General features: G+C 43.2%; 1 protein-coding gene across 1 annotated transcript in view; it reads right to left on the reverse strand.

The window, feature by feature from the left end:
- Positions 1 to 23,399, reverse strand: part of LOC119143502 (E3 ubiquitin-protein ligase SH3RF3-like) — a 257,285-nt gene that overhangs the window by 62,535 nt on the left and 171,351 nt on the right. The window contains exon 4 of the mRNA XM_037377831.1: positions 3,721 to 4,089. Within this exon, the coding sequence (XP_037233728.1) occupies positions 3,721 to 4,089 (369 nt within the window). The remainder of the gene's footprint in view (positions 1 to 3,720; positions 4,090 to 23,399) is intronic.

The following is a 23,399-nucleotide window of genomic DNA, read 5'->3' on the forward strand; positions in this document are numbered from 1 at the left end:
TCAGCAGAGAGAAAGCAGGTACCTCAGATGTAGGAGCCTCTGGTCTACAAGGAAAATGGATTCTTGTTTTAAGAAGAATGTTTCACTGGGCACCAACAGGTTGCCTGAGGTAGGGGACTGGATGTCATTCAAGAACTACTGCAATTGAATTCTGTTTATTCAAAGGACAGGCTATAGGAAAACTGAGTCAAACTTTTTAAAAATGTAGCCTCCCCCCCTCCCCCAAGCTAAATACCTGATACGTACCACAGAAGCTCTTACCTTTCGGTATTATTTTGGGTTAGTCCCAAACAAAATTCCTTTATTTCCTTTTACGAAGAGATCTGTTCAATACATAAGTGTTTGGAATTTTCAAAGACATGATATAAAGATAGAAAAACCCCAAATTTAGATTCTAATGTTGAAAGGAAAGGCATACATTTGCTAGAAAGTCAGTGCTGAAACCATAAACTTGTTGTTCCCCTTACGCTTTGGCCAAATTTGCTGTTGCAAAACTAGCAGGGGCCTGAGATGGTTACAGAGAGAACCACTCAAGGTCTGTGATGACGACTTGCAGGGCAGAGGTTCCACTTCAAGTGAGGAAAGACAATGTGAGACACCTTCCTGCAGCAGAGCTCACCGCTAAGTTTGGCAGCTATATGCACAGCCTTCCTACCAACCTGCCCATGCTCTCAGCAATGTGCCCTGAGCGCTTCCAAAGCAGCAGTAGTCAGCTTGTAGATTCTCAAGATGTCAAACCCTGAACAAGACGTACAGGACATTTATCTTAAAAATGCCAAACACATTTTAGAACAAAACAATCCAAAGACAAGATTCGCACTGTCCCAAATGCCTTGATGTAAGAGCTGGAGGCCCATGTTTATGTTACTTTGGTTGGTGTTCAGCCACGTGAATAAAAGGAAAATGCTGAACTGACTTTCTGTCTAAGGCTAAAGCATCATTAATTGTTTCAGAGCCATGTTGGGTCTTAGCAGATGGCAGAGAAGGAACTGAATTTCTGATATTTTTAATTAAAATATAACCTCAGTTATTATGGGATTAATAGTTACATAGTTACATAGATAAAGCTGCACAATTTTAATGTGATTTGGTAAGAGGCAGATTCTCTACTCTGTAGACCTCAGAAGGCAGGTGAATTCACATTGGTAGCTCTTGTGATTTTACTGCTAGTCTTATGTGAGGCATTTTTCCGAAGGCTGCTCCTACAGGCAAGAGAATATAGTGAGAACTTCACCCCCACTTCCCCGCCCCCAACAGATCCACATTCCTAGCAAAGTTTACAAAAGAAAATGCTTAAATCACTCAAACTAGAAAACAAATAGTAAGGCTCCCAAAAGCAGAGATATGTATTCATACATGTAAATGCCACATTTGGGGTAACCGGGTCTTTGGGCCTGCAATAACACTTTTTGACAGAGGGAAGCCTCTTTTCAGTAAGGCTGATCCAAACCACCAAGACTCCTTTTCCCCTTCCCTGGATTTTGGTCAAGACAGTTTTGGCCGGCAGTGATGCAGGCATGTGCTCAGATGCCTTGTCCGCAAACTAGCTCAATGCCCTGAGGCAGAAGAATCATTCCCCAAACCTGTTCCCACCATGGTGGTCACACTGGAGTGTCTTCATTATACCCCAGCCCTAGCTGTGCTTCTGACCATTACAGCAATTCTATGTCTTCCCATCTGCTGCAAAGGACCCAATCAACCTTCCTGTGGGTTGGATTTTGATAATCGTATCTTGTCACAGGGAACATGGGGCCCTTCTTGTCCCCAGCTACTTGTGCCCAAATGCCCCAGTGGTCTGCAAAGTAAGTGGGGTTTTGCACACCAGTTGTTTGGTTAAAACAGGGGAGAACAGTCAAGGCACTTTCTGCTTCAGGGTCTGATTTTTCCGGTTCACTAGCTTAGAATGAGTCTGCGCATGACTCTAGCAAAGGGTGTGCATGGTGTTTTCCTTGACTAGCACAAGAACAGAAAAGCCGCAGTCTGTCACATCTCTGTAAAGTCCAAATGTGTCACTCTGAGTGCCAAAAACCTGGGTGTCATTTACTTGACAAGCTTGGGACCCTCACTCACGTCTAGGGCTTGTGCTGCTTCACAGATGTCCCAGTACATCTTGGCACACGTGCTGCTTTGTGTGGGGGCCGTATCCTCACCTTCACCCTCCCTCTGAGAGCTGAGAGGAGAGGGAAGACCTTACAGCACAGAGACCCCACCTGGAAAAGGCGTGTGGAAGAAAAATAACCAAAAATGCAGTTTGACAGAGCTGCCTCTCTGGCTCCTACATGTGGGTGGGCAGTAGAGGGAGGTGAGCAGCTGAGGCAGTAACAGAGGGTGCTGCTCCACCAAAAACAGCATTTGGCACACCGTTTCACCTGGCCCTGTGGCACACACTGGCATGCACACAGGCACCCTGCCTTCCCCAGTGTCCTTGCAAACCTGTGCTGCAGGGGCCTGGGGGCTCACATCATGGGTGGCAGTATGGCACAGCCATGGAGAGTGACCCCATGGTCTGGTGTACCACACTGGCCCCATGGGGAGACCCACCAACACTGCAGATGTGAACGGGCATTTCTGCCCAAGGCAGTCCCTGCAGTTTGCTGCTTGTCCCCCTTCCCGTCTCCCAGCCATCTACACACATACCAGTGTGGGCCATGCCTGTAATGCGAATCGTTTCCTGCTCCGTGCCACTGCAGGGGTGGGAAGTGATCCATGTTTATCCCTGTATGGGGACACAGGTGCAAGGGGCAGGAAGGCACAGCAAGGGAGAGGAAAAGGGCAAGTGCGGCTTTTTTCAGCAGAGAAACGATGGGTGGGAAGTCCCTGCCATGCTTAGATTATCTCAGCACTAGCAAACAGCACAGACCACAAGGAGCTGGTCTGTGGAGGGAACCTGCGGATGCTGATCTGCACACCAAGTGTGTAGATGACTGAGCAGGAAGGCCAAGGCAGAAGTTTGGAATGATTATTATTCTCTGTTCTTTTCTACAGCTTCAAACTGCAAATTACCACTTGGATTCACTTATCCACAGAAACAGGGGGCATTTGCAAGGGGTTTCAGTGCATCCCTGGTGAATTTACTTCCTGTTTCTACCAGGCCTGTAGGAGCAGCCTCTCAGAAGCTTGTTTTGGGACCTGTCAGGATATCCAGGATGCTGATCCTCTGCCCTCTCCTTTGAGAGGGGGAAGGATGGCGGGTTGCACCCTCAGCACGTGTGGTGGTTTAAAACTCCTTGGGTGTTTCTGAACAGCAGCTACTTGCTGGGTACAACACTTGCCAAAGCATAGCACATTTACTCGTCCTTCAGTGATTTGCAGGGAAATAATCACTCCAAAAATCTTTTTTATCCCAAATGTGTGAATTGCATACTGACATTGCTACCCTGCAGTGTAAGAGATACATTCAGGGTAACAGGATCACTCAAAATTACTACTTTCTGCAACGGAAAGTGATGCAACATAGATGGCATTACTTCAAACAAATTGTAGGATTGCTTTTTTAAAAAATGTGTATTATTGTGAATCAGATTTGGCTTTATCTTCTGCCTCCTCAGGCCTGCCCACTGGTTAATGCAAGGATGGGAATGACACATCCCAAGTACTGTCACATCTGCCTGACAGTACTGTGCAACCGCTTCGTGCAATGGTCAGCCATTTTGAAAGAGGCAAGGCAACAGCGTGCCACCCACTGAAGTTGCTCAAACCCCACCTCCACCCCCGCCTTACCTGGGCCGGGGCACTGGAGGAGAGGTGGGTCAGGTCCCCGATCCTGGCGGCCGCCCGTGGGTCGCTGGAGCTGATGAGGACAGGCGCGCTGATCTCCATGGAGTGCCGATTGCTGGCGGCCTGGGAGGACTTGTGTGTCATGCTGAGGGCTGTGAAGGAGTGGCGCTTCTTGGCGTTCTTCTTGCCCTCCGCCTGCCGTTGGGCTGCCCCGGCCACCCCAGCACCGGCCAGCGTGGAGCAGGGTGCCAGACCCACTGCCGCTGCTGCTGCCACTGCTGCCAGCTCCGTTGGCAGCGGCACATCGCAGCCGGAGGCGGCAGCCAAGCACGTCTTGTCCATCTCGATGAGCTGCTTGGCGGATTCATTTAGCTGTGTGCAGAGGAAAAGGGAAAGATTAAAAAAAGATTAGAGAAGGGGGGATGTTAACAGACCATCACAGCTCGCCGATGGCACCTTCTGGACCTGCCTGGGCCTTCCTCCCTGAAGCACCATGATCCTTTCCTGGTGGCCTACTCCAGTGCCAGCTGCAGCCTCAGCAAGGGGATCATGCTGAGTACTGAAATGTGGCGGCTGTCCCCTGGGACAGAGTGGGGTCTGGGGTGCTATGCATGCCTGCACGCCTGAGGCCCTTGCTGCAGGGCAGATCTGCCCTGGCAAAGGGGGTGCTTGGGGCAGGTCCCCAAACCAGCCTGATTTCATCATCTGTCCACTCTCTCTCAGTCAGCCAGGCAGATCCCTGGGAGGCATGTTGGCACATTTTGTTTCCCAAAACCTGCCCCAAGCCAAGTGTTACTGTCCACCTCCAGGGTGATCCCAAATTTATTTAATTTTCTGAAGTCGGGTGACTTATTTCCATCCACTTCTTAGTGACAGGAAAATCAAAAAAGAGGTTGAATAAGCATCCAGGAGAGTTAGGCTAGAACCAGGCACCACAAATTGCTGCACATTTTAAAAAAACAACGTTCCCCAAAATAGCTTGTCCTAGGCTGCAGAGGCAGGCTGGGGGAAGGAGGCAGGAGCCTCTTCATCAGTGTTTTGCTGTTTCCAGGTCCATCATGGGCCTATGCTTGATGTTTGCTACACAGGCGTTTGATCCAGGGTACGGCTTCCAAATCCTTCCACTTTCATCTCCCTGCCTCCCATCTGACACAGGTTATCCAAATGCAGATGCAAACCAAAGGCATTTGTTCCAGCTGTATCACCTCAACTGGGGAAGAGCATGATGGCCACTGGAAGACTTGCTTGGTATCCAGCTTGAAAAATTGGTCTCATCAGTCCTCCCAAAGGGTTTAAAGCTTGGCCTACAGCCCAAGGAGACAGCAGAGCACCAGGACACTCAAGCCAGTTTTCAACCCACCATTTCTCATTCAGTCCACACTCACAGATAACTTTGTGCCTATCAATGGCAAAGGCATGCTGGGCGGGACAACCCTGTCGCTGAAGTCTCTTACCTCTTAGCCATCCTAACTCATACACGAAAGCTATGTCTTGCATAGCTGAAGAGTTTTTAGGCTCATAGGGGTGCTACAGTCACTGATGATACATGAAGTGCGCTCTGAAGTCAGCAGTGCTTTCTGCACAGCCCTCCCTGCCAATAGATCTTCCCTTGAGGGGTGCTAACAGCTGAGGGAAAATACCACATTTTGCCAACAGACCTTTATATTAAACTAGGATGCGCTGCAATATGTTTGCATTTAATGAATAAAAACAACATATGAAAAAGGGAGCCATGGCTAATGCACACGTGCTTTTGAATACACTGCTATTCTGAGACCCACATAAACCAGAGGTGCATATAACACTATTCTGGATCAAAACCAGGCTATTTTTGTTTCTGTAATCTCTGTATGAATTACAGCAGCATCCAAGAAAATCAGCAGAGGACAAGGTCTTCTCAGGCTTTAAATAAAAAAATAATAATAGTTGCTGCTCCAAGCCAAGCCACTTCAGAAAACTAATACAAGTGAAAATAAAAGGGAAAGAGAGAGGGATGGGAAAGATAACAACAGAACCGTGCATTTAAACAAATGTGTAATTGGCTAGTTTTTATGTCTCCCAACCACTGTCACCATGCTGCAAATACAAATAAGAAATATCTATTGCTAGCCTTATGCCAGCCCTCCTAAGTGTGAAAGCATTTCTGACTCCATGAGGACCCATTCTAAGTAACAGGCAATAAACACACTAACACATCGAAAGTCACCATCAACTTGTCGGATCCTTCATTCTGTGACAGCTTCCACCAAGTCAACCAAGAGGCTCCAATTAATGATGCTCCACTATGGTCAGAGCTGCTGGGAGTCCTGCAACCATTCAATTAGCAGGCCATTTTCCCAGCTGCACTCTCCAACTCGAGACCATGCTTACAGCCAGCACAGTGCACCTGCCAATTTTTGCCAATAACAGCTGATCCCATTTCAGATTCTTCAAGAATGTCCATTATTTCCCACTTCATCATGCTCTAAATTGGTACAACTTAATATTTGCCAGCAGGCTCCAAGCTGCAAGGAAACCAGATGGCTCCCCTCCCTTAAGTAGGTGTTACAGCTCCGCTTACCCAATCGATGGAGATAGTCTAGCTCAATTGTTTGAAATATTAAGGAGAAAAGGAGAAAGATCAAATATGTATGATTCTTTTCTACAGCAGAGGGTGAGGAAATACTTTGCTAATCAACAGCAAACATGAAAAGAATATATTTTAAATCTTTGACACAGGAAAATATAGTGTCAAAAAAAAAAAAGAATTTAGAACTTCCTGATTATACAGCAATGCTCCATATGGACGATGAACTGCTCCAACTCTTAATATCAAAACTCTGATTGTCTTGTAGGAATTAGATTATAAATCCCACTGGCTGAAATCCAATTTAACACCAAAGCTGTTCTTTTTAAAACAACAAAATCCATTATTTTTTTGTTCAAAGTAAAACCTAGTTAAAAAGGTCAATAAGAGAGCTAGCATCTAAACACAGAGTGATAAAAAATAGCCCTGTATTGATATAAACAAAGTCATTCTCAATATCAGTAGAAGATTAAAGGCAAAAAGAAAACCCCTCCCCGAAACAGTCAAGCTAATGAACTCTTGGGAACATCAGAGTCTTCCTGAAATACTGGGAAAATATAAATTTGGTCTGCCAAGATAAAAAATGCTTTATAGCTTTACAACTTTATTTTTGTAGAGAACTGTTTTTAAACAGCTTTGCCCACAGATGCTGGAAAGTACTTCCCAAATAGGCTACGAATACCAGAGAAGAGGTTCTACTTACTACTTTGTGAAAGCCAGTGGTGCTGCCTCTTCACCAAGAACTTTTAGAAACCCTTTTTAAAACATAAACACGATTGCTAATTTCTTATTTTAAACTCTGAGTATGTAAACAAGCATTGCTTTCTGGTGTCTGTCATCTGATCTTCAGGCAGATCTGCCTCCAGAGGAGAAGCTTAATGGAAAGTTCTGACCCGCAGTCATTCTCAGGAATTTGACATGTCTTATGACAGCCCGTAATACCAGAACTCAACTTTCTCGCCTATTTCTGATTCCTCCTCTAGAAAGAATCTATATTTGAAATTCTGGTCCTGCTAATCTCAAATCATAAAAAGCCCTTGAGACTGCAGCAGGACTGATTATACCCCAAACGTTCTGCAACAAGATGTCCTAGTAAACTCAAAATATGATTTAGAAGGATAAGGCTTGGATTTGCGTACCAAACCAGTCTAACATTCCCAGCAGCCCTGCACTCCTGGGTCTGGGAATGCAAAACCTCGTGAGGGCAAGCCTTGTAATAGCTGGGGGACCCTACCATGCAATGAAACCGTACAGTAAAACTGTTCACAGGGTCTCAGGGGCTATTGACTGCAGGTGCTGCATGCTAAGAAAAGGATGCACCAGCCTCAGTTCATAGAGCTACTGTGCCTGTTTCTCAGGAAGGCATTCCCCAGCTGTGAGGAACCCTACTGGAAACAGCTCCAGCTCGTCTGGTTTTAAAAGCAAAGGAGGGTGCATGTGGAATACCTCTTGTGCACAGAGCCTTGTTCACCTCCAAACAACCTTTTCCCACAAAGGGAGCAGTAATCAAGCTCCATTCGTTAAAAATTTGCTGACCTTGATCAGGGAGCCACACTGCTCTCCTCGCCACAATGCAAGCTGTCATGACTTTGGCCTCCAGCCAGACAGCCCATGCAATATGAGCTAAGGGAGAGGTTTTTTCTTCTTCTGGCTTTTAGATATGACTATTTTAGATTTCTACTTGAGACTTTACCATATGGGCAACAAAGGTACAAACATTAAGCTACCTCACTTAGGACTTCTCCACTGCCAAAATTAATTTTTTTATTAGTCTCTAGATAAACCTATTTTTTCTGCAGAATGCATTATGGTGACTTTTTCTCTGCACATGCTTGCACACAGACACATACACACACCCCAGTTCACTCCAGTTCCTGATACATGTAGGTTTAAAAGGGACTACCTGTAAACAGCTTCAACATATTTCTCTTTTAAGGATGAGGGGATACAGGAGAGAAACTGTCATCTGCACTGACTATCCCCACATGGGACTAAATATGCTCTTTATATCCCAATGTGATTTAATGAACTATAGTTTCAATGGGCAGTGTTATGCACCCACTTACATATCCCAGCTAGGATGAAGAGTGAGGAAAAAGCTACTTCTTGTCCCGTGTGGGTCCTAATTAATTCTATTTTAGTCAAAATAAAAAATTATTACTTTGGAACTTATTGTTATTATTATGGAACAAGACAGAAGCATGGGAAATTTAGGTTAGATTTAAATAATTAACCTTTACTGCATCTTCCTTGACAAATACGCCAGTGCGTTCACTAATCCATGGTAGTGGCAAAATTTGTTCTAGCCCAGCTTAGACCTCCAAGGAACACCTTGATGCACGGTGGTTACCACAGCAGCTCCTGGGTTGTTGCAGTTCACTCACAGTGCTATCTTCTGTAAGACAGGACAGTGTCTTATTCTGCTACTGAATACTCCCAGCTTTCTAGACATTTAGGTCCGAGTAAGGGATTAATTTCTGACTGATATCTGACCTACCAAAGAGAGGACCGGACCTTGCTCTGTTTCTGGTTTAGCAACATACTTCAGTGCATACTTGATACTACGCAGACTGAACTGTTGCTAATGGGACTAAAACACCATTCTTTTCTGCATAAGGAAGGATTGCTTAAATTCTCAGTGTTACACATGTGCTTAAGTATTTTCTTGAACTGGAGCCAATTTGAACCAGAAAGTACAGTTTATTAAGACTTTCAGGAAAACAGTTCTTCATTTGCTATGTAAGCTTTTATTCTATCTTTGTGGAAAATACTAGCTGAAGGGTGGTGCTGTTGAAATACAGGTATAGATCAGAAATATGTAAGTTCAAGACCCCTTTTAAAAGTGAAAAGTTACAAAACTCCACAAATCAATGCATACTTAGTGAAAAAGAACAAATTGGTAAGAAAAAATATCCTCAAGGTTTTGGAAAGGAGCCACTGAGCAGAGCATAAAGGAAAATTAAAATTCTTACTAAAACTTCTTCACAATGTCCCCCTGAAAGACTGAAAATGTTTTCACCTAGGGACTGCTAATTTTTATACTTTACAGTTCATAAATATTGAGAAGATCATGCACATCCCTATTTTATGCCTTGCAGAAACTTTGGCAGCTTTGGAGTTCCATAGCTGATTTTGTGATTAAAACAAACAGTCTGAATTTATTACTGCATTTTCACTTCAGAGTAGTTACTTTCAGGAAATATTAAGTTCTTATGCCCTCACTGAATTAGTTTCACTAGTCTTATAATTTATGTTCTGAAGCACTGTGAGGTTATTAAGTAAGTAAGGGCATAACTATACAAATGTCTCCTGTCTCTGCTAGGTCCCTGAGAAGACTGCATCTGTGAAAGCATTTTCATCCCCCAAAAAGCAGTTTCAGAGAACTAAAGCAGCTTTTCCTTACTGTTATCCCTACCAGCAAATATAGGATACAACCTTTCTTCTACTGTAGCCAAGTAGCAAAACACCCTTCGACTCAAATGGGCATTAGGAGAAAGTACATAATACTTTATCTAATACTTTACATGTTCATTGGGTAAGTTACTACAGTGGACGCACAGCAGTTTCAAGGGCTTACTAATGGGATATTAGTAGACAAAGTTGTGCCAAAGGCTCTTCAATCAAGTCATATTGGATGCATCTACAATTTTCATCTTTTATGTGTTTTGTAAATTCAGATTTTAAAATATTTAGAGAAAGCCTCCACAGTTGTCCATGGACAGTTTAAATTCATTGGGCAGAAGCTACAAAACCCTATCTCAATTATGCATTTAGGCACCACCTCCTAATGAACAATCATTAGTAAGGCACAGATTAAGAGAAAATATTACGTCTAAACCAAAGCATTATTTAATGTTGTTGTGCTAATCTCTAACAATCCACTATTGCCTTTTCTCATTTATGGCTAGGGAGGGACAAGCAAATGTGGAACAGATTTTCTGCAAGTGGTTTATCCATCATGGAAGATAGATTTCTGAAACTCCACACTGTGACTGAAACAGTTATTCCATACTCCCAGAAAATACAGGAAGTGCAGTACATGCATTTGCTTGAACATATTCACACAGAACAATAGCTGCAGAAATACTTTTCTAGGACACATCTCGAACTTCAGGTGTCCTGTTCCTCCAGTCATAGGCTGAGGCATACCTCTTGTTCTCTTTTCCAAGAGCCTGCTAAATATGTTAGCATGTTCTCAAGGAAGGAAGTCCCCAGATCCATACAGCAGATAGCCTTCCTAATAAGGGTCATACATGAACACAGTTATGTATAGTCTGGAAAAAGCAAGCCAATCAGTTTTGTCTACAACATGGTTCCCTGAAAGGAGCTGTACTTAGCGATCTATTTCCCTGTCTTACAAGATCTTTCTCATTTAGCAGCAATGTCACTTCTAACGCACTGAGAGGCCAAAGGAATGTAGCATATTAGAACAGCATGTGCTTGGACGAGCGTGTCATCATGATCTTGCAGAATGAAAATAAATGATGCGTGCAGCAGAAGTAAACACTAAGCCCTGGGTGGTGAACTGGGAAATTTTTTTCTTTCTCTTTTTTCCAAACAGTTTTAAGATGGAAAATGGTTTTCAGTGGTGGAGAACAAACACATGGCTTGGTGAATCCCAGAAAAATGCGCAGTCTGCTGCAAAGTCCGCTCAGGAGCAAAGCACAGCAAGTAACCTTATGGAAACTAATGTTCAAATCACTGTGAAGGAAGAAAAGAAAACTAAATGCAATGGCATCAAAAATAAATGAACTCACCAAGAAGTATGCTCTCTGCATCCCTCTGTACTCCCTGAAACAATTCAAGATATCTAGACTTCAGCTCCAAGTATGAAGACTATCTTACACTGATCTGTCATCTCTGAATCTCAGATCTGCTCTGTGTTTTCAATGTGCCTAAGAATTTCCTTCTCTCTTCTTCCTATCTGTCCTATATGGACACCCTTTTTCATAATGAGATGCTCATGCCTGCACCAAAGCTCCTTTGAAAGCAACAAATGTAACGACAGTTTTACTCAACATCAGAAAGAGCGGGAGAATCCAGCCTATTCTTACTTATAAATTATTCAGAAAGCTAAATAAAAAGTGCAGTCATGAATTCCAGGGCTTGATCCTAATTCCTTTGAAGTCAGTGGCAAAACTCCAGCTGCCTTCAATGGTGGAAGGACTGGTGCCCATCTGGCACCAAATTCAGTACCAGAAGAGTCCCTGTTGGAGCTTGTGAGGAGTTTACTGACAAACTATTTTTTCATAAAAAAACACCAACTCATCAGAACTCAAGCACTTCCCAGGAACGTTCTGGTTTTGACAAGACATCCATCAGGAAACAGCTTCTCAGATGATGTTTCTCAGCTAAGACACTGGAATGACCAAGGCTACAGTGGTTTGGGAGTTCACCTGGGTACCTGGGCTCCTGGTTCAAAGTCCCTGTGTGGAGGAACAGCCATGGGAGACCTGAAACAACGCTGCCACTTTCCCAGTAGAAACCCACCAGCCTTCTGGCTATGCTGAGTCTCCTTTACTCTTGTTCTTGCCAAATGGAAAACCTTCGTGATTCTCCCTTTGAGTCCAGGTGCCCACCTGCACAACAATGGAAGATGCTGGTGCTGGCAGTACAAGCGTAAGCAGCCTTGTGCTGGGCTGCAGTCTGGACAGGAGACCAAGATGGACTCAGGAGGCTTTCAGAAGCAGTTTGGATGTAGTCCTCATGTCTCACTGTCACCTGGCAGCTGTATGAGCCCTTTACTGTTGCTGCCAGTTACTGAAAGGAAGTGCTCTGAAGCAGCTTTGTGCTGAAATCTAGAAACCCCTTCACTTTCAGAAACTCTCACTTTGAGTCAGCTGGATCTCAAAACTTCAGAATGGGCTAGGAAAGATATTGCAGTTCCTGGAGCAGAGCTGTGTGGATCAGAAGTGATCTCTAAGCAAGATCTGTAGACCCTATGTGCCTTAAAAAGAGCTATGTTTTCAGTTTTCTGGCAACTTTCTACCCCCTTCCTTAAAGTTCCAGAGGGTTCCTGGTGCTATTGTTTACTTGGGTGATCAGGAATACCCATAACATTTTGAATTAACTGAAAATTGAGAAGTCAAATAACACCAAGGCAGAGGATGTCTTCAGAGTCAATGCACACATCAAGCCTGGGAGTCTTGAAGCAAATAGCTTCCAAATTATGGTGTGTGACCCCAAGTATTTATAAATGGGATTGTGAACCAGGCAATATCATGCTCATGTTGTTGCGCAGACCCTTGTCTTCTTAATAGCTGCACTGTGCACACATGCTACTAGCCATGACACCATGCCCTTTTGCTCATTCTCTGAGATTTGTTCCTGGAAATACTGTTCTTGGAAATACTGTGTTTGTAACGTTCAGGGCTGCGTGAAGGAAGCAACAATATCATGTCTTTTTTTTAAGGAAAACACTTGCTTCCAACTTAATGTTATAAAGGGCAAGGACGAAAGAAAAAATATTTGCTGAAGTCCTTTATGAATTTGATAATAAAAATGTTCTGGTGGACAATGAGAAAAAGGCTTACATGCACCTCACTTCATCGATGTTATCTGCAGAAAGCATGAAGTTGGTTAAATCTGTGAAGCTCTTGGAAGCTCTTGGAATTGCAGCATGAGGAGCACATGGGAAAGCCAAAGTAATTTTTCAAGTACTACAAGGCTTTGCCTACACTGAGCGAGCAACAGTCTTTGTTGCGGTGATTTACAACTTTGTGCAGAACAAGAAATCTTGTCCAACTGGGGAAAATTAAGTTTTATGTGCTGCAACTGAAGATTACCTGTGGGGAACTGCACACAAATAAATGCATTGCTCTCTCTCTCTGATAAAGCTGTGAAATGAAGAATGAAAGCAAATGCCAAGAAAATGTTTTGGTTCAACTGTTTGTAAAAGGAACCAAGGTATACAAACTTTAAGCAGACATTAGCACTGAAGGGTTGTGATAAACAGCCTTTGCCCTATGTGTACTATATTGAGGAAGGAGACATTTTTTACTACATAGTCTTCTGGCTCCTGCTTCCCAAGTACCAGACAGAGAAGGATTGCTGGATATGGTACAGGGTATTTCCAATAGAACAATGTCCCATGGGGCTGTATAGTTAAATACTGTGTGCATGGAGCTCCTGCTGCAGCTGGCTACAAAGCAGGGCTGCTGATTGTGGTGGAGAGTTGCAGCACCAGCTCCAGGGTCACCCTGCATGTTTCACTGGGAGCAGCCAACATCAAAGTATGTCAGCCACCAGTCACAAAAGCTGCTGTGTCATCAGAGAGCTGTGTCCAGGCTTTGGGTTCACTGCTTGCCCGTGGGTTTGAAAATATGTATCAGGAAATGATGTATTCACCCAAGCGTCTGATGACTCCCTAGAGGGACAGTTCTGAGATGTCTCTCTGAAATGGGAGATGAACTACGTGTGTTTGAGATGGGCAGCAGCACATCGGGGCAGCAGCACAGCAGGATACACCAATAGTCTGTGCGACAGGGAGACTGGCCTTCTAACCTATGCACACAGATGAAAAAACGTGAGAGAGAGAGAGAGACATAACTTGTTAGCCTGAGTATGCATCTTGTAGCTGCCCTATCCTGTGGCTATTACGGTGTAAACTCTGCTTGGAATTACCTGTGCCTGAAATTTAAAGTGCCTCCTTCCCACATAGATGTGCCGATGCCTGGTACAACGGCACAGCTCATTTCTCTCAGTGGGAGCACTACTTTACATCCTTCTTCACTCTATACAGTGACCAGTTATTTAAAAACAATTTTTACAGGAGGTCGTAAATAAAAATTATACTTCTGTCTTATTTGTTAGAAGGTGGACAACAGATTGAGACAGCGTTAGGAAGCAGTGGCTGTTGCACATGGCATAATCATACACATCTCACTGGTGTAGGAAGCCTGACCAGTAAATGAAGACTGTGAAAGCCAGTCTGTAAGATATGAAAATGTGTTTTCTGTGCTGTTGATGATGTAATTGGGTTCACAACCCTCCCCGCTCATTTTGCAGAAGTAAAATCTGACATGGCTGAACTGTGACAAATTCCCTCCACTCCGCAAATTCTTGACTGAAAATGGCAGCATTCAACCTCGCACTCACAGCATGACTGACTGCCCCTCGCCTAGAGGAATCATCTGCAGCCTTCTTTGGAGAATCCGAGATGTTAAAGTATGATCGGGTACAAGGCTGAGGTCAGAGTCAGATGTCTCTCCACTGACTTGTCAACAGCTGCACTCAAGGAGTTCATTGAACTTTCTGGCTATCAAACTAGAAAACGCTATTTGTTCAACTTCCTGAGTTTGATATCTGATGTAGGGTAAAGGACATGTACCCGGCGCTGTTGAGTCATGCAGTGAAGCAGCGAGTACCCTTCCCTCGTGCATGTTCATCTGAAGCTGGATTCATGCTCTGGTTTCTGTCAAAGCCTGTTCTGCCACGAGCGTCACTGCCAGATAAGAGGTGTGCCATTTCTTCAGCACCAATGAGCTCTGAGCAGATCTTTTAGGATGCTCAGGCACATGTGTCACATTATAGCAATAAAGTATGATGATTGCTGGCATTAGTCACTTTTATGACATCCATATGCAAATGCTGTTTATGCTAGTATGCTACAACTGGAAGGAATTTGGAAAACCACTGCTCTAGGCCATGCTGTTTGAGTTCTGAGATGGCAAAATTAATGGGCTAGCAAGAAATCTGCACAGTAGGAAATCTTTCTGAAACTGCAGAACACTGGGTGGTGGGTTTTTTTTCTGTTTGTGGAATTACTCAAGCTCAAATCTTTTCCTAACACACTCCTTTCTGAAAATGGACTGCCCTGGGTTGCACCTACATTCTGCAGGCAGAGAGTCAAGTTGTCCGGAGGAAACTGAATTTTTGCAAACTGTGACCACACCATGTGATGCAGTCACACAGAGACATTTGTTAATAATACTTCTATTATTTTTGCCATTAAATGCTGAGAACTCCCACCACACATCAGAACTCTGTTGTGAGAAGCATCATGCAAACACAGAGCAACAAGACAGCTCTTGGCCCAAAGAAAGTACAATTTAACATGAGCACAAGAGACAACATATAGATACAAACAAAATATACGAGACTGTCTTAATCAGCAAGATGGACAGAGGATTTTGCACACCATAAATCTTCTGTAAGCATCACAGCCAAGAACAATTTTAGAGAAAAGTCTGGAGAAGCAGTGCTGATGCAGATGTCCAGATGTTTCTGAAGCATTTGTTACAACACTGAAGAACAGAGAGCACTATGGAAGAAAATGAGAATTTGAAAAAAATGACAAAGCGATTGACATCGCTGGCTGATCAAAGACATGGGTTGATCTTTCAGTAGTAAAAAAAAGATGATAGGTAGACAGAGTAATAAGTAATCAAAGGTTTGCAGGTATGGGCTGGTTGTATGGGCTCTACAGGACAGCAAAAGGCTTCAGAAAGAAAGGAGTGGCAGCAGATGGGCACTCTGGATGGTTGTGAATGAGGTAGGTCTGCATTTGCTAAGGATGCAAAAAGGATGTAGCTACAATCAGGACGCAAGATGATGATAGTTCAATCCTCATGAACAATCAGCAATCAGGTTGGCCAAAAACTAGGTAGAACTGACAGTCACATGGATGAATGGAGCCAGGCATGAGGATATGATTCCTGTTGGCAATGTCTTTATTACTTGCCATGAAACTACATTAATCCCTCTTCAACCAGTGACCACACAGGAACAGTAACATACTTACCTCTGTGTACTGCACTGAAACCTCAGGTATGTGTAGAGTGAGAGTTGCTCTCTGCAAAAGCAGACGTATGTGTCACTGGAGTGGTGTGAGGCTGCCTTTGCTATGACCCTAAACTCAGCCCTCAGGAGCACTGTTGTGCCCTCAGAGACTCCCATATGACAGACAAAACCTTGTGCTTGGGATAGAGCATGGCCTCAAGCAGTAACTGGCCAGGGTTAAACCATTACAGCCCCCAGCTGCTATAGGGCAGAGCAGCTCAGTGCCAGTACCAGGAGCTCCCACACCTTGTCATGGCCTGAGGGACTGCCAGGAATGTGGTATCAATCATCTCTACAGCCCTCCTTCCACCCCAGTAATTCATATATTGAGGGAGAGGAAAAACAGGCACTTGCCAAGTCAACACAACCACACTTGTCTCTCCTGAGCAATGCACCTATGGAAGTAAAAGGCTTTGTCTGGGAATGGGCAAGCTTCTCTAAGCACTAGACTGGAGCAAGGAGAGAAGGTGCTCAGGCTGTTATTTCTGCCCTCAAAGGAAAGACTCACAGTCCTTCCTTCCAGGCTAGGAAGAGAAAATAAAAAGGACATATGAGGAAGACACACCTGTAAATTACTCTGTTGCTGAGGTAGAAGCATATTAGAGAAAAGGGATCAAGGAGACGGCCATCAAGGAACATGCCACTAAGCTTTACTTTCCCCGCCAACAGCAAGGAAGGCAGGGAGTGCTCTCCCTCCTTCTCCAGGACTGCTTTCTTGTCAAGAATCAGCAGCACAAGGCAGAAGTGCCTCTTCCCCCAGTGCCCTCGCCTTAGCCACAGGGTAACTCCAGCATGAGTCCACCACTGACTGAATGCTTCGGCACCTCTCCTGCTTTGTCCCAAGGTTTCTAGAAAAAATCTGTTATGGAAAAATTCTATTATGGAAACCTCTCATGAAATTTCCTGTCAATTTGATTCAATTGTGTCTAAACCGATCGGAAGACTTCAAAGTTAGATTTAGAGCAGGTCGCTCCCTCCAGCCTTACTGAAAACAAGGTTAATATTATTAACTTTGTTTATGGAATGCCTAGTGCTGCTTCGTCATAAAATTATAACTTAATAAAATAATTAGATAAATTGAGGAACAACCAGGAGGTAGAGGAGGTTGCTTGCCCAAAGCCCCACATTCCTCACCTCACCATTTTGGTGTAATGGCTTAGAGCACAGTTCGACGGCAGCATCGCCTGCAGAGTACCTGTGGGTGAGTGTTGCTGCCCTGGTCATGTTTTCCTTCAGTGAGTGTGAGATGCCACATGTCCTCTTTTCCCATCTTGCCACTTTCTGCCCCGTATCAGCATGGATGTCCATGTGGCTGGCTATGCAGTAAAAGGGATGATGGAACAGATATGACTGGAAAGTTGAAAACTGACAAATGAGTAGCTTTCAACAAGGTGAGTTCCCTGATGCACCTCAGCCACGCAGCCCCATATCTGTTAGTCCTGGAACAAGGAAGGCAGAAGTAAGTGTTGTCACAGATGAGGCAAAAGCAGGACAATCCCTTTGGCAGCAGCCCTTGCTTTTGTCAGATTACAGTAATGCCAATATCTCACCCAAAAATGGTGCAGAAGAACATAAAATAAACAATGGCTGGTCTTCTTTTTAAAGGAACAAAATTAGCAAAACCAAGGGCTCCTATGTAATTTATTCTACAGGATAGACTAAACACAAAGGGGTGAGCCTTCAAGAATCCTGTGTGTTCTGGAGAAAATCTGGAAAAGATGGAGATCCCCAGATGAATTCCAGCTATCTCCCCCTGTTTCTGATTTTTGTTTTTAATTTGCTTGTACTGATTCTTCCTCTAGTCTTTTGAACTTGGTTTTCTCAACATTCAGCTCTAACACCTGACAAAATGTTAGAGGATTTGAGACTTAACTCAAACATCTGGTTTTGGCATAGCTAATGATATTTTTAGGCTAACAATCAACTTCATATGTTGCTTTTGTTGTTTGAAGCCTGCATTCAGCACACACATGCACTCCCGGGTCTCTTTGTGCCTAGACTAAAGACAGTTCGACCATTCCAGAATCTGCCACCTCTAAGAAAAGAGGTAAAAACAATTCATAGTTTCATCCTATCAGGAAACTATTATTCTTGAAACTATTCCTCTTTGAAAGCTTAAAGGGTCAAGCTCAACCACATTTTGTGACTCTTCATCACAGTAGAATAAGATTTATGTAACATGCTACCTGAAAACAGAGATTGGGGGGGGGGGGCTCAGCAAATCATTTATGGTGTCACTGACATCAGCTGTCCATCCTGTCCCTCTAATGGAGCTCATCGTACCCACCACAGGCACAGCAAAGGATATAAGATGTGCTTCCACCTCCTTCCAGGGGCTGGGATATTGGACCCACTTTTCCTTGGCACTGCCAGCACCAGCGCCGTGGCTGACATGGAAACATTTTGCCCTTTGCTCAGAGGGCTGTGCCCACCAGCAAAGGGGCTGATAAGATTGCCAGTTTGCCAGAGGCATTGCCCAAACATCTCACACCTTCCCTCTGTGGCTGCGTTTGGATTGAAGATCTCTACTTTGAGAGTTTTAGGGCACCAGGAAAGCTCCCCAAGAAGGAAGCTAATTAAGATGTGCAATGTGCACTAACAAAAACTTTAGGAAACAAAATGAAGAATGCCTGTGTGAGAAATAATGAAATCCTCTAGGATTTTATTTTTAATTAACTGCTAGACAAATCATGTATCTGTTGACATATAGCTTCTTAATATATATTCATGCATTAGCTCTAGGTAAGCGAGACTGAAAGATACTTTCTTTTCAAAAGCAGAAAGATCCCAGGAATTCAGCAGTGCTGAAACAATCTTTAGAAGCTGTCAAGAGGTGATCAATGGCTGGAAAAGACAAAAGCTCTGTTCTCATGCCTCCTCTAGAGAGAGCAGATTACTGATGATGTGCACTGGAGACGCCCCGGGGCCCCAGGATAGCAGGTACTTTCACTGGGGTATGCTAATTTCTAGGCCTCGGAAACCTGTGCCCACTGCTGAAATGGTTGTGTGCTGTGAGGCTGCTGAGCACCACTGGGAAGTCCAAAATGTTTGTTGCACAGGCAAAAGCTAACCCTAAGTAATGTGCTATCTGTTTAGTTGGTCCTTCTGAGTAGATTCAAGGCCAAAAGGACTGATGCTTTGCCTGAGGTATTTTTCCACGTGAAACATTGCAGGATCATATAAACATCTAATTTTTTTGTGTGTGTAAGAGACCTCTTTAGCACCTGTGCCAGGCTTCAGCTATCCCAGGAGCAAAATAAGGAAGTAATGGGCAGTAAACAGTGCATCCAGGCCTCCCCAAGATTTGCTGTATATGTGTCTTAATCATTTTCAGAAGCTTACTCATTCAGGACACCTTGTTGCTTCTGAAAGACACAGAAGTTTTAGGGTCCTTAGTAAAATCAAAACAACCATTGACAGGTACATGACAGACAGTTTTGGAAATTTATAAATATTGCCTATAGCATCAAAGAACTGACTTGAATATAGATACTTCTTGCTGGTGAAATGGCAGGTTTAATGTGCAGAGCACGTTGTGGGGCTTTCCTTTTCACACCATGCAGAGCACAGACACAGCCTGAGCAACTACAGAAGAGTAGTGCCTCCTCCCTTAGGCTGGAGCTAGCAGCCCTGCCTTCCCCTCCTAACCGAGGAAGAGGAACAAGGTCTTCTACAAATAGGCTCATCTGACATGTTTTAGATGCTTCCATTAAGCAGCAATGCCTGTTTCTCTCCCTACAAGCACATGGTTAGCTCTCTCGATGGTAAGGGGGAATCCAGACAGTTAGCTCAGATGTAGAGATTTAACTGCTGTTGGTCAGATGAACTGTATCTAAGAGACCTGCGAGGTATCACAAAGGTTTTGGAAGAGTTTTTCCCAGTTCAAAAGCACTACTAGGGGTAAAACTGCTGTTCTGTTGCTGCTGCTGCTTCTTACTACTGCCAGTATGACTGCAATTCAGCAGATGTCTCTTCACTTGCCATCCAACTGAAAATTCACAAGTTGAAATAAAGAGAGTAGAAAAAAGGATGATAGGACAGTAAAGAGAAGGAAAACACTAAATGGATGAAAGTATCAAGCAAGGTGCAATAGTTTGTGAAGACATTTTGTTCTCTCTGTCCGAGGAAATTGGAGAGTCATCACCGGCATTGTTTTGTAACAAAAGCAACCCCGGGATCATAACAGAAGAATATAAACTTCTGAGGCAGAAACCAAAACTCAGCATAGAAATAACAGAAATGAGACAGAATTACACTCAGAACCAGAAAACATGTATTGAAGCCCAAGCATAATCCAGGTCAGCTGAAGGTAATGGGAAGGCTGATGGGTAGCGCTGTGTGCCGATAGCATGGGGAAGTGGCAGCACATGCGAAACACAGGAGGTGAGACCCCAGTCAGTTTGCACTGGAGAGGATGACAAACAGGATTTTGCAGGGCAAGTGCTGGCAGTCCTTGAATGGATTGTGGCTAGAGAACAAAGTTCTCTTATCAGCGCAACAGTAAAGGTCAGTTAGGTACCTAACTTGCACTTCAATTTGTGGCACCTAGGAGACAGTGCTTCAAAAATGCCCCATACAGTTATAAAAATTATACATATGCTTTTGAAAGACTCAGGAAATGGGCTTATTTACCCAGGTTGCGTGCTGAAGTTGGTTGGGCTGGAAACCTTCTATAAATTACCCTACAGAGTTATTTTTACAAAACAAAATGTAGGAAATTCAGATATTACTCATAATGGGAGATGGGCAGGGAAGATACTCCTGAATGTGACAGCTAGCAAATTTCTGGTTCAACAGTCCCTGAAACAATAACAGGTGATAAAAGTTTGGATGTGGTTTTGATTAACGGAAACATTGGTCATAACATATAAATCCTAATAACTTAATTATGAGTTAATTCACATGAAAGTAGGCAGGAGGACAAGCAAGAGAAGACCTGTAACTAAAATAGTCAATTCCCAAAAGGCAAATTTTCACAGCCTACGGCTACATCTGAATTTACGCACTGGCTGTCACTGTGGTTCACCACAGATCTCGTGACTGTCTGGGCTGGAGGATGACTCAAATGTGACAGCACTCCCACCTATCTCTGTATGCAGGCTTCCCCTCCATGGCACCCACCCGAGATGAACCCTGCAGGAACGTGCTCCCCAATGCAGAATCTAGAAAGCAATCTTGCATTGACTTGTCCAGACATAGCCTGAAGGCAGTGAGTGATTAGAAAAGGTCTGCAAACTGAGGAGCTCAGTTAATCTAATAGGGGAAACCTGGCATTTAAGTCAAAAGGTGACAAAGCAGCTCAATTTTGTACCATGAAGATGGAGGAAAGTCTCACAGTGTCTGCATGAATGATCACCTCATGAAGGATGCTAGAAGTTAACAAAAAGCTCAGAAGAAATTACTTAAAATTAAAAAAAAAATAAAAATATATTTTTCCCAAAGTCGTGCTAATTCACATTTTTGCATGGCAAATCAAGTCAAAGAGCAAAAGGTTCTTTATATAAGCAAAAGGAAAATAAGAAACTGAGCTTTTAGGCAGAAAAGATGGCCACGGATTAAAAATATTATGTATAAAGGTATAAAATATACGTATATATAATTATATATTATTATATATCGTACATTTAATCTTCTCCCTGCTGACTGCTCATAGCCTTAGTTTTCTTGAACTGACATGATAGCTATTTGAAGTTTTTCAAATTATTTTTCTTTGTATGTGTGAAACTAATCAATAATTTTTATTCATGGATTGATGTGAAAGTGGTAGTAGGTGTATAGGTTCTTACTGAGGTCCCTCTTGCAGCCTACAACACAAATTCTGCATGTTTTAGTTTGAATGTGAAACATGGGAACTGTATTTTGCACTCCATTCACATAGATATCTGATACCAGAAAGTATCTTGGAATATTCTACAATATTCTATTCAAGAGGAAAGCAAGTAGGACCAACTTTTTAGAAACTATGAAGGTGCAGGAATAAAAGTCTTAAAACAATGTAATTACAATATTTGCAAATGCATATCAATAAAGCTTTTCAACAGAAATTTGCTGAACACCTCTTAGGGCTTACATTGTTGTCAGCTTTAGAAGGTTCTTATTCCATTTCTATCTGACATACAAAAGGAGAGAGAACAGAAAAAAAATCAATTCTGATGTTAATGGGCATAATTCTTAACTCATTAGTTACTTATATCTACTTACTACTGCGATGAATTTGCTCCTCTGAGATTTAGTAAGTCAGCTTTTCTAAAATCATCTGCATTACTTTCCTTCTACCCACCTTTCAAGAGCCTCCATTTTTATTAGCATTAAATGATACTAGCGAGGCTAAAATGAACCATTTTGACAGTCCTTAAAAACAGACTGTATATTCTTTTTGGAAAGGGCACCAAATAAATGTTATTACCTAATGTTCCTTTTTTTGGAAGCATTTCATAAAAGATACCCTGAAAGGTCTAGAGTATGCTGCCACAGAGACCCCACATACATAAATGACAGGTCAGACATCAAGGTTGAATTAATTATGAGAGTCCCATAGGGACCCATCCATCTGTCCTGCAGCTGAAGGGAGGAACCAGACAGACCGAGAAGAGAGAAAATAGAGAGAGGAAGTGGACAGGGCAACAATTATTGACATTGTTGAAAACAGTGAAAACATCTATTACAGCTAGAAATACACACATGCTCACATCTGAATTTTCAAGAATATAATTGTGATGACTGCCACTGGGGACACAAGGATATCTGGAAATGGCTAAGACAGGAAATGCATATAGAGAAAAAAAGTAAAAAATCTGCCATCCAGACTGAATGCCAGAGTGGGGCTCGCACCACCAGGAAAATCCTGAGGAGTCCTCAAGTCAAGCAGGTCTGTAGGATGGGCTATAGGAAAGGTTTTGCTCTCTTCAGAGTGGTTCCCTGCATCTCCTCCTGGAAACCTGCAAGTCTTCAAATTAACTGAAAACAGACAGACACACACTAAACTGAACCATTTGCATTCATCTGCAGGCTAACCAAAGGCTACCCTCAGCAAAGAACGTAGTTATACAGTTAAGGACAAACTGTGCTGGGAAGTTGGGTCTCTGTGACAGTACTCAATGACCACAGCTGGGATCCTGGTAAATGTGCTCAGGTTCCCCTGTATGAATTAAGCTGTTTTAGGATGACTGGTAGATCCGGTGGTACAGTACAAAACTGTTAAATGTGGTAATCTGCTCTGCAAAGCTAATTTTGGAATGAAAAACCATTTTTTCTTTAAGAAATACATTTGGCTTTTGATTTTTTTTTTTTCTTTTGGCTGAACTCTTTTTAAATACTGACTTGCAAGAATTCTTTT

This window comes from Falco rusticolus, chromosome 2, assembly GCF_015220075.1.
Source record: "Falco rusticolus isolate bFalRus1 chromosome 2, bFalRus1.pri, whole genome shotgun sequence".
Lineage (NCBI taxonomy): Eukaryota > Metazoa > Chordata > Aves > Falconiformes > Falconidae > Falco > Falco rusticolus.